The 12,201-nt window shown below is 35.0% G+C and overlaps 1 protein-coding gene and 1 non-coding gene across 2 annotated transcripts; both read left to right on the top strand.

The window, feature by feature from the left end:
* The first annotated feature begins 3,191 nt into the window (after nt 1-3,191).
* On the top strand, nt 3,192-4,741 carry LOC138131955 (transcription factor sox-3-like). Its single transcript, XM_069049245.1, has 2 exons — nt 3,192-3,581; nt 3,629-4,741. Exons 1-2 carry the CDS (start codon nt 3,230-3,232, stop codon nt 3,952-3,954), a joined length of 678 nt encoding a protein of 225 aa, XP_068905346.1. The 5' UTR covers nt 3,192-3,229; the 3' UTR covers nt 3,955-4,741.
* Nucleotides 4,742-11,762: 7,021 nt separating this feature from the next.
* TRNAR-UCG (transfer RNA arginine (anticodon UCG)) lies at nt 11,763-11,835 on the top strand. The gene has a single exon. It is a non-coding gene; the product is annotated as a tRNA-Arg (tRNA).
* Nucleotides 11,836-12,201: the final 366 nt, after the last annotated feature.

Genomic DNA, 12,201 nt, shown 5'->3' on the forward strand with positions numbered 1-12,201 from the left:
CTAGGAATTACTGCTGCCTTAAAAGTTGAAAATTGTAAGTTTGAAAATTGTCATTTTACTGTAACTGCAGCAAAAGAAAATAAAATAGTATAGGTATATCATTCAGAGTAGAAGGTCTTTTTGTGCTTCGCCCAGTTGCAGACCTCGACTTTGTCTCGGTCTTCAATCTCTGGGCTTAGCACAGAAAGACTCACTTCTACTCTTAATTCTATAATCTACTATTCCCAGTTCATTTTCCCCTTAGAGCAATTAAACTTTCAAAAACTTATTTCAGTCGATTGTTTTAATATTGTTACTAGTACAGGGTGTTTCCGAAGTTGAGGGGTTCCTTGTAACACGAGACACTATACATTATTCTTAAGAATTTTAGCCTAAATCTTCTTAGTAAAATGTTTGTATTAAGGGAGATAATTGATTGTATATTTTTATTGTTTTCTAAAATTTTGAGTCCGGTCCTGTCTATTTTTCCGCTGTCCTAGATTAATAACTGACGTGGCCCAGGATGGTGTCTTTCTGGAAATCGCTCTGCGTACTCTCTGGACGCCGCAGCTGCATTCTGATAACGTGATAACATTGCCCATACATTAGCAACATATCTGTGAGCTCATTATTTTCGTAATGATAAAGCCATTCCGACTAATTAGATGACAACTCTGACAGTATTTTTGATTAACGTCCATGCTCATTTGATTTTTTTTTGTCAATTCTAATTTCTAACAAATCAGCGCAAATTTGAGCAGGACCGGTTTCAAAAATTTAAAAAATATCAACTTATTGTATCTTCATTGCTGTACACATTTTACTAAGGTGACTTTGCCTAAAACTGTTTAGAACAACGCATCCTATCACAGGTTAAAAGGAACACCTCAACTTCGAAAACACCCTGTATATCACCTCCAGGGTGTCTCAAAATTGGGGTGGGGAGGGACCCAGTGAAGCTCGAAAAATACTTTGAAAAAAAAATCGCTCTTCCTGAAGAAGATATAAGCACTTTAATTTTGTTTAATACATAGCAGCCTTCATATCCACAGTGACAAAATATTATTCTAGCTATAGTCCATTCAAAAATTAAAAAAAACCACCACCTGTTGCTTTAGGTTGGTAAAATTTAAAAAACCCTAGGTAGTTATTTTTTCATACTATGTTGGTAACTATGTATAAATTATGACATTTAGGTATGTATTTAATTCAAAATAAATTTCAGTAATTGCTTTGAATTTCGTTCAAATTGTTTTATTATTGCTCACCACGTTTCATTTATTTAATAATTGTTATTATTTTTACTTAAACATACCGAGAATAGAATTCACACGAACCCCCGATAAATTTGAGTAATTTGACATTTAATAAACATTTAACCTCAAAATTATAATTCTCACCAAATTCTACACTAGACAGCGTTGCCGACAGTAATTATCGAGGAAAATGCGACGTTGGTGGTTTTTTGATTTTTGAATGAACTTTACGTTGCCGTTCCAAAATTACAAAAATTTAAGATTTTTTTTACTCCAAAGTAAAGCTATTCTTCCAAAAATTGTTTTACGTTATTATTTTCCACAATCATCTACACCATAAATGACAATAAACATTGAACTTTTCAGCCTGTATTTGAAGAAAACGCACTTCAAAGAGTGCACCTTCAGACCAATGTATCTTTGTGGGGGGAGTCCCGATTTTTTTTTATTTCAATATTTGGACTACTGAAGTGATCCCCTACAACGCTTTGATTTCGGAATTCTCGAATTTTGAGACACCCTGTATGTATTCTAAGTGAATTAACATAGATAGATTCTTCCATACACTTTACAAGGTGCAATTAGTCCCATTTCTTTTTTCTCAATAACTAAATTATTATATCCTATGTATCAGCGACTTGTTCTAATGAGATGATTTTATTCGGCATTTTGTGAAATTTTTAAATGTGTCGGTATAATGTCCGAGGGCGTTTCCGACAAAGCCCCATTTTTGCCACGCTTTCAATTCTGCCTTCGCGTTCTAAATTCATTACAGAGACGTATATTATGAAGGTACACATTCACATCCACCTATACCAACATAATTCTAACAGCTTGTACGTCACGCGCATTCATTTGCATGATAAATTCCCCACTAGAACTCGAAATGATAATACGATTTTAGTTCTGAAAGGTGGAAATAAATTGATTTCGCGTTTCTGGTGACATATTAATGCACGTATTAAGATTTGTGACGTGCGCCCAAGCCTACCCAGCTCGGTACTCGATGGGGGTTATTTATTTTTGGGGCGTTTATTCCGCGGGTCGCTTGCCCCCATAATGGGATTGTGATGAATTGGCACAACACCTCCAAATTGCGTTATGACGTTAATAGGTGGATCATGCGTTCAAAGAGGCGACGCTGGATTATTTCTTGACGAGCTCGCGCCCACCTCCAATCATTTTTCACCATTATTACTATTATCAAATCTACACCGATCAAGGCATCGTGTCCAGTAACAGGGCGAAGGAAAAACGAAAATAACAAATCATTAAAAAAATATACCTGTACAGCGATACATTTTCAAAGTTATTTTTCGCTTAAAAATTTGAAAAGATCATGAAAAGTTCCATTGAAAAAAATTTTCGTTTATGGGAATTTGTTCGTTAATTCTTTTAGTTTCCGAAATAGGTATAGGCAAAGGCTTATTATGACGTTCACTGAATATTCAAAAAAAATCATAGTAGTAGTTCAATTATTATTTGACGTATTGTTACACTAGAGTCACTAGACCAATTTAGAGCAATTCATGGTGTTGATACAGATATAATTATATTAGTAAACCAATGTTACATCTAGAGCAGTTTAAAAATCGACTAATACGTTTATAATTTTTCACACATAATTACAATAATTTTTACCGTTTCCGTTCGGCACAATACGTCGACATTGACAATACTATGTTTGACGACGATGGTAAAGCGCGAAAATTGCCACAATTACACGATGCCACTTGAAAACTAACAATAATGCAAAAATAAATAAATAATTATATACAACGCCACAATGGAGCAATGTCACCGTAAAAAAATCCAATTCATATCTCCACCAACAAAACAAGCCTATTTTTTTAAAGCGACGTGACAATACCCCTCCGACAATGCAATATTGTCGATCGAACAAAGAGATTTAAATCAATGTTTACACAGCGTTAAACATGCTCTGCATCCTTTCAATCGCAGTCAGTTTACTTCTAAACACGTCAACACCAACCATGTCCGACGGTGACGGCGTCCACATAAAAAGACCCATGAACGCGTTCATGGTGTGGTCCAGGATAAGACGCAAGCACATCTCCAACGACTATCCGCGTCTTCACAACTCGGAAATATCCAAACTGTTGGGTGCAGAGTGGAAAGTGTTGCCGGAAGTGGAGAAGAGACCCTTCATCGACGAGGCCAAGAGATTGAGGAACCAGCACATGGTCGACCACCCCGACTACAAATACAGACCTAGGAGGAGACCCAAAGTCGAGATAAAAGACAACAGCAGACTTCTAGGAGCGAGACTTCAGGTGTCGGATCCGCTTCAGCAAGCTTTCAGCAAAGCTTTCTACGGCCAAAACGGTAAGACCCCCGATTTGCGCACCTCGTTGCTATTTTTGCTGTTCCAGAAAGTGAGTCTCTTGTGACTTCTCAGATGCTGGACCAGAAACCTAGTTTCAGTTTGAGACCTTTGTCGGAATTTGAACCAAACTACCCCTCGATGGCTCTGGCTCCGATCGAGTCCTCCGAACCCATAAACTTGCGCTTCTCTTATCCCAGTTATTCTGAAAGGAGCCAGGAGGTGGTGGACAAGCAGAGCTTTCAGTCGTCGCTGCCGCCTTATGCCTCCCTGGCCGGGAACGTCCACCACCGAGCCCTGCTGAGGGCCGCGTCGATTTACGCCTATCACGATTTGGCCACGAATTCGCTTCCCGTTTATTTTCCACCTCTGTAACCAGTTTGTGTGTTTTTAAATAAACCGAAATGTCATTAGCGGCGTTCCGCGTCGATAATAATTAGTTCGATTATTTCCCGAATGCAGCAGGGGTAGAGCTGGAAACAATGGTAGAAAAATGTCGGTGTCTGAACAAAGCTTTAATTAACAAAACCCATTACACATCGCGATAATTAAAAAAGTCACCGGCAGACGTAAACAGGAGTATTGTGATCGGTTTATCTCGTCTAGATGGGTATTATATGGGGTGTCACGTGTCTGTCGGGGCGTGATAAGAAAATTCCCCGGAGACTCTGTTCCTGCTGCATATTAAACCTATTTGTGTTCGGGGGAATCGATCGCGCTTAGGTGTGGAAGATTGCATTAGCGGGAGTTTGTTCTTCCCGGAATCGACGGGAAAGATGTCCCGCCGATCGTGTGAATGTGGCTTTAGACCGTTGTATTCTTTTACGTTGCAATATTACGTATTGCCGACGTACAAAACCGACAACTAAGTTATTAACTAGGATATATGCAACAATGCAATTCTGTAATGAATACCGTGTATTCAGCGTGCACCTGCGATACTCTAAATTGGTAATTAGCGAGTGAAGTCGGTGTGAAATCCGCCGCAGTTCTCACAGTCGAATGGACAATAATATAATCACGATGTGGATGGGGGCGGCGAGGCGACTGCCAAGCTTGCGACGGGGGTTTTTGCAAAATATTTTACTGTGGTGTTTGGTACGAGACGAGAATCACGGACGCACGAGCACAACACGAAAACAATATCAAAAAATATAAAAAAAATGTTCCTAAGAAATTGTTTTATGAATGGAAACAGATACATAATGTAAAACTTATAAAAATATAAGATCAAAAGCTAATTTTGAATTTTATTAATAAACCGTGTGCGATCGAAAATAAAAAAAAATCGAGATGGCCAGGATTAATACACTTCAGTTGGTAGCACGTAAAAATTTAATTCAAATTTCATCAGATGTCATTAATTACAATAGTAACTGTCATTTCGGACTTTCAAGGCACTTATCAACAACTTGCCTTGATTATTTTGTTTTTCCGTACCTGAAAAACAACGTGTTCAAAAACAAGCCCGGCACAATTCCCGAATTAATGCAAGTAATAACTGATAACTGCAATTGATGTCCCGACGATGCGAAGGTAATTTGAAAACATGAAGCGAAGAGAGTAGCATTATGTTTGGAAGCTGAAGGCAGACATTTCGAACATTTATTCTAGTTCGTAAATACGATTGGAGCTCCTCATGATTCTTTTACACCCAACAGGTCACACATAATGTACACCTTTATGAAAATCAAGATTTCAACGTTCTCAAAATCACTAACCTAACTTTTAAGACTGATAATTGAAATTTTAACGAATTGCCAACTGAAATTTTTGGTCACAGCCAACTCTATTTTTTTTTTATCTCACGGTACCACGACAAGGTAATTGTTCCTATCTTGTTAGATTTTTGCAAGATTTTTTTAGAGACGTTCTCAGAGTACTGTTACAATGGCATTTCAGATATTATAACATGTTGTTCAAATGGGGAATCTAAGATAATCATCTTAGATGAAATTAGACGGGAAAGTGGAGTGAATAGGGGTGTCGAGTGAGTAAGAAATACAAACAAGTTGTAAAGTTAAGAATAAGAAAAATCGCGACAGGGTAGGTTTATTCTGGTCACGTCAGGTCAGATCAGGTCAAGTTTGTCCGTCCTGGCTCTACATGTTCTTCGAGAAAATGGAGAAGATGAAAAAAGTAAATAGAGCATACTCGATCTCTGGATGGCGGGGTTAGATAGGATAAGATTGGCATTAAAAGCTGCAAGAAGCTCATGAGATGCCAAAACGCCATTAAATTCCTTATGAGTGATCCATCCGTGTAACGATGAAATCTTCAAGATTATCTGGATTAAATGCAGAACTAGATGGTACACAAATAGATAAGAGAAACAACACCGCAGCTCTGTTTTCTTCAATTTTTTTCTAAGAAATAATTATGTCTTTTGCAAAATGTTTCTTCGACCACCGCCACATCTGGAGTAGAACGAATAAGAGACTAGGTGTGGTACATTTCAATGTACATTTTTGGACAAAAGCAAAGATAATGAGAAAAAGGCAAATTAAGCTTTAAATTGAAGCAATATATCTGATCAAAGTTATAGATGATTTCTCAGCAGTAAAATATTCATAACGCGTAGGTAAAATTTCATCTTGGACGTCTTGCTCGAGATTGTATCGGTAGAGGTGTTGGATTTTCTTATGGCCTATGAGTCATATCTGCGCAAACGGCGAATATTGGTCTCAAGTAGGCGCTACAAATCACATATGGGTTTATAGCTCCGCCTTCGCGCAGATATTTCCATGGTCACAGCCCATGAGAGAATCCAACACTTCTAAAAACAGTTACCGAAAAGACAGGAAAAGTAAAGCAACTCTTTGTCAAAGATAACCCATAAGAACAAGGGACTATCAAAAAGCCGTAAATTAAAAAATTAAAAAAAAAAATACTAAAATTTTAACAAATGATTCTCTCGTTTTATTTCTTTTTCCTCACTCTTTATTTTAAATTCTTTGATTGTAGAAGGTAAAGATATGTGGAGTTGTTTTTAAGACGTTTTTACAATTTTTGTGTTTGTGTAAAAATACGTAGCACCTTGAATGCAAACTGCAAACTGGAGTCATAATGAAGGGTAACTAATCAGTGAAAATTTCCAGTTTTGTCTTTGAGTTGATATTTGACGTAGAAGGGTAAGATAAGATGACATGGAGAGTACCAAAATTTACAATTTCCTGTAAACACACAGGCGTAAGGGTCTGAGGCGTCGTAACATATGGTAAGCATAACACATGGTCGTCCGTAGTTTTTATTTGTGAAAGTTTAAATGCAATCGATTACATAACAAATTTGCTAGTGCGATTCCTTGCCTGAAGTAGTTAAATCAGCCACTATTTTAGCAAGATAATGCATGCATTAGACACACACAAGAACGACAAATGTCAACGAGTACAGTACATAACACACATAACACGGTCTGTGTCTAAAGTAACACAAAAAACAAAGAACGATCCTCAATGAAAATTTAAATAGTCACCCGCTATTTAAATTATTTTATTTCCATTTCCCGGAACGTGAAAATACTGACTGATTAACGATTAACAACGGATGTAGAGAAAAATAAAAAGGGTAGTTTTTGAAACTGAAATTAGAAAGAAAAATAAATAGAAGGCGTAAAAATAAGAAACCTGTTAGAAAGTAATGAAGCAATTTCATCAAACAGAAAAGAGCGAGATTTATTTGCAAGAGAAATGGGGTACAAAAAACATACAAGAAATAGACACTAAAACACTAGAAGAAAAACCGTGAAATACGAAAAGAAATGAAAGAACAACATAAATTATAAACAAGTTCTGAAGCAGATCAAGAGTGAATAAAAAGAAAATTATGAAACAAATTTATGTAAAAAATGCTCTTGAAAGCATAGAGTGGAAATATTGGAAAATACAGAAGGAACAAAAAAAACAATTAATCAATGGAAAAGCTCAGCAAAATGAATAAATTTCAGGCGCAGAATTCATATCTAAACAAATTTGCTAGCAGGACGAGGAAGGTGTGTATGAGAAAAAATAGAACGTCTTTATAGATATAGTTTGTCTAGCAAGAGATTGATTGACATAAAAATCACTTAATTCTACGCAGAGAAAATACTACCTGGCGTAAATTATTTATTTATTTACCTTCAAGCAGTAACATTTTTTGCCCTAAAATTATGCTCTAATTAATGTATTTTAGTGCATTTTGTGGTGTTGGGTTACAAGTCTACAATTTAAAATCTCCCAATCTCTCGCTGGACGGAGTTTATCTACATGCGTTCAAAAAAAAAAAAATAATAAGAGAAACTAGAAAGTATAGGATAGACATAACCAGAAAGTTGTTTGGAAAATGACAATTACAAATTATATTTTGATCGTACAGTTTTAACTGACATTCATATTCAGCATAACAGACCAGACATTATTATTTTAAATAAACAACAAAAGCAAGCATATCTTTTAGATATAGCTGTTCCAAATTCACGCAATATAACACAGACATATGTATAACACAAAAATTAATGAATATTTAGAACTCTCCGTTGCTATGAGAAATCTTTGGTGTTTAGAAAAAATTTCGATTTTACCACTTATAATTTCAGCAACGGGAATAGTACCGCAATCTCTTTTTAAAAATAAAAAAAAAGGTATATTATGTATTACACTCATGTCATATCGTCAGGAAATTCCTTAACATTGACACAGAACATAAAAGACAAAAAAGTCAAAATGTGGAGGCGAGACGGCGGTAATTATGTTGATAAGCACTGCACTATTACTTGATAGTATTATCCGTAATAGTGTATGTACTCCGGCAAAATTGCCGTGCCGCCGGGTGGTGGAGGGTTATTGACAACATTTTACAAACCATTAAGTTAGTCAATTCAAATTGTTACTCGCAATGTCTAATTTGCCTTAGTTCTACATTTGTTTCTTGTTTCTAATTGTTAAATGTGTACTAGAATATTTTTTCAGAAATTTATAAGTTCGTATCTCTCATAAATTTACTGTCGGTTGCACACGCCCCAGATTATTCCAAATGATAGGTATTTGCAATGTTCTAAATAAAATTTCGGCAAAAATCAGGACATAGCTCAAATAGGAACATATTGTAAATACTTATCCATTTATGTTCTGACTAATTTTGAAGATAATCAAAAAGTGTAATTGATATCAATCTGCATGGCAGAATTGAATCTAAAAAATTAAGAAGTAAAAATGTTCTTGTTTCTTTAAATTTAATTCAAAATTATCTTCTCCTTACATTTTTTGTTAACTTGTCTGATTCAGCTGTACTGTACAGTAGATCTGAAGTGGATTTGAAGGACATATTTTTGGTGAACATCTCATACTGATCATCAAATAAGATCAAAAACATGTCCCGGATCGTAATAATGAAAAGGGCGAATTATGATGGGGCAACAAAGCCAATTACTCAAGCAAAAATCAATAGATCGGTAAAATTTAGTCGTGGGTTTAAAGGAAGAGTCCTTGTCAGATCTCCGGTGGACACTTGTAGTGACATAACGACAATACCGCCGATGACAGACCCGTCCACCCATTAAAATCGGTCCATAATGCACAATGAAAAACCGACCGTTTCTAAGCACTTACTGTTAAACATATATTAAATTCCATATCGCATTTAATATCAAAGGAACTAAACAAGATATTTCATATATGAGCTTTAGAAAGAGAGAGAATCGTTTGTGATTGTGCGAGAACCGTGGCCAATCCAGGAAGGGAAAATGCTTTCCGCCACAATAATTGTTTTATTCGCAGACAAAGCAGCGAGTCTGCTTCGCCGTTTTCAACCCCCTTGCGCACGACCAACATCCGATCTCATCTCGCTCAGGTGTTTGTAATGCGACTACAAAACACTGAAAATGTCAAACTTCATTTTCGACGGCCTCGTTAAATACGCCGCTCTACCGGAAAAAATTCGATAAAGGTAGAATTGGTGAGTGAATTCACGACTCTTACCGAAAGCCGTAATAAGGACATTATGACAACGAAGGCGGCTGAAGTGAATGTGTCAGGAAGTGGGTGAGACCAAGGCCGAAATAAAACTCATTGCAAATTCAACCAATTACTCAAATAACACTTGTTAGAACCGTTAAGGTAGGCGTTCACTGGTTCTTGTACGCATCGCATGAATTGAACCGAAAAAAATATTCTTTGCATTATTTTCAATGTAGATGTGTTCACCTACTCCGTCTTCGTCTTTTTTTCAATCCGGAAGGCAAGCTTTCCGATCCGTGCCATACAGAGAGTGCAAAAGATTGGAATAATGAACATACTTTCTTTCTCGTTGAGCTTCCTTATTTTTTTTAAAGAAACATTTTTCGATTATTTGCATTTTCCGCGTCATCGCAACCATTTTTTAATTTTAAAAGTAAAAAAGGGATTGCACTGATTGCAGTGAAATTTGAATTTTATGTGGAACGCCAGGTTTGTTATGGCAATTCTACTCAAACCTTTGATTGTTCTGACAAGAGAATATTGCAAATTAACATCACATACATACTCGTACCTACTAAAAAAACAAGAAACAATAAGTTTGCTGCTGTAGGTAATTTTATGAAGTATAATCCCACTAGTTTCCTCATAACAAATAATTTCACTTTTGTTTATTTATTTGATTTTTGAATTAAATTAAAATAGTTATTTATTAAAGGAGTTCGTGTGTAAATTGGGCTTTTTTTGGTCATGAGTGCCAAAAAAGTTCAATTTACACAAGAACGAGTTGAATACAACGGTTTTTTTTTTCGACGACCCCCTTAAAGGCTCCAAATCGCTTAAAATCTTTAAAATTAACTTGACGTTTCGTTTTGACAAGTTGTGACATTTATCAAAATCCGTTCACATAGGAGAAAATTCTCAAATTCTGGCAGTGTCCAACAAAAAAATGCATTATTTGCATAATTTATTTTTATTATACAGGTTTTGTTTTTAATTACAATTTGTTGTAAATTTTGCTAAATCAGTTCTTATGTGAATAAGGTGATGCAGCTTGTAGCGTTAATGTGAACAGGTATTAGCAGGTTCACAAAACGATTTCTAAGTTCCAGAGAAAAAAGGAATTCCAGTTTTTGTAATGCTTATTCTGCATACACTGAGCACAAAAAAATTAGGGATATCAGATAGGGTAAATAAAAATACAAACAACTCTAATGTGCATTCTACTTGTAGGTTGGTGTTTTTATTTAACTTTTTCTCCGCTTTGAAGACGTACTTAGGTATATCTACAGTGTGGAATCAAATGATTTACATCTAGTTACCTTTGGAATTTTTGCACATGTAAATTTTCCTGTACCGCTCTACTTTTTTTTTTCGAAGTGCCGAACTATTAGTTCTGTCAATAAATGTCATCAATCGAATTGACAATTGTTACAATTTACTAAATTGAATTAACAAACGTTGGTGGCCACTTTCAACACTAGCTGTGACTTGCTTTTGTTAGCTCCTTTTTAATTTCAATCTCAACTTTGCATTCATATCATCCCTTCGCAATAAATCACATTTGGAATTTGGATATACATATATTTTGAGGTTAGGCTTTCTTTTTTTGTAGAGCGGCATTTCGTATTTTTACAAGGGTAATGCAAAGGTAACTAGATGTAAATCATTTTATTCCACACTGTATATCAGATTCAAAATGTAACAATGGACGTCAATAAATAAGTAAAGAGAAAGAAAGGGCGTCATTAAAGAATGACTAAGTATAAATAAAGCGGTTTGCAATTACGTTCCTGTATGAAATGAAATATGTAGGTGCTTATTTGTAAATATTGCTTTATGGACTTTATTTAATTAATCTTCCAATATAAGTTTAAGCAGCTATAAATAGTATGTATGTATGTATGTTAACCATGTAATTTTTAATAATAGGAATCTTAGTAAAAATAAAAATAATTTAAAAAATTTAATTGTAATTTATGTTGTTTTAAATTTAATTATTAATAAGTCTTAGGGCCAGTTTACAGTAGCTAAATTAAGTTAATCGTAATCAAATGCGAGATTAACTGAACACGTGATCAGATTGAACCAATCGAAGTTTCGGATTTATGGGTTAATCGCGCATTAAAATTTAATTCCAATTAAATATTTAATTCTCTTTCTATAAACTGACCCGTAGTATTCAAATAATATTAATTTTGTATTAAATGTTTTGGTTTATTTACGACAATAGAAACCAATAGTTTTGTAGACCGTGTGGCCTAATGGATAAGGCGTCGGACTTCGGATCCGAAGATTGCAGGTTCGAGTCCTGTCACGGTCGTCAGCAACTTTTTTTTTCTCCAATTTATTTTCATAAAAATGTGAATCAAGTTATAAGTGTTATAAACAACTCTAATAATTATTTAGTTATGGCTATTTATCGTGCTGTTATATCTACCTGTAAGTTATTTTTTAAAATGACTCCTTGACTTTTACTTTCAATAAAGTAACACAATTGTTAGAAGTTAGAAGTTATCTAAAATACACTGACTTTCACAAAAAAGGACTCACTTTGAATTTTATTATCTAATATAATTAAGTATTTCATTGTCTTAGAAAATTATTTTGATGATGATGTTGTATTGATAAGTGTTATTTAAGTTATTCTTTGCCAAAGAATATCCGACAAACAAAATATTAAACACAG

This window comes from Tenebrio molitor, chromosome 5 (genome assembly GCF_963966145.1).
Source record: "Tenebrio molitor chromosome 5, icTenMoli1.1, whole genome shotgun sequence".
NCBI lineage: Eukaryota > Metazoa > Arthropoda > Insecta > Coleoptera > Tenebrionidae > Tenebrio > Tenebrio molitor.

Coding starts and splice junctions, on each gene's coding strand:
- LOC138131955 (XM_069049245.1), top strand. CDS start 3,230: ATGTCCGACGGTGACGGCGTCCACATAAAAAGACCCATGAACGCGTTC. Junction 3,582..3,628: donor AGCTTTCTACGGCCAAAACG/GTAAGACCCCCG, acceptor TTGCTGTTCCAG/AAAGTGAGTCTCTTGTGACT.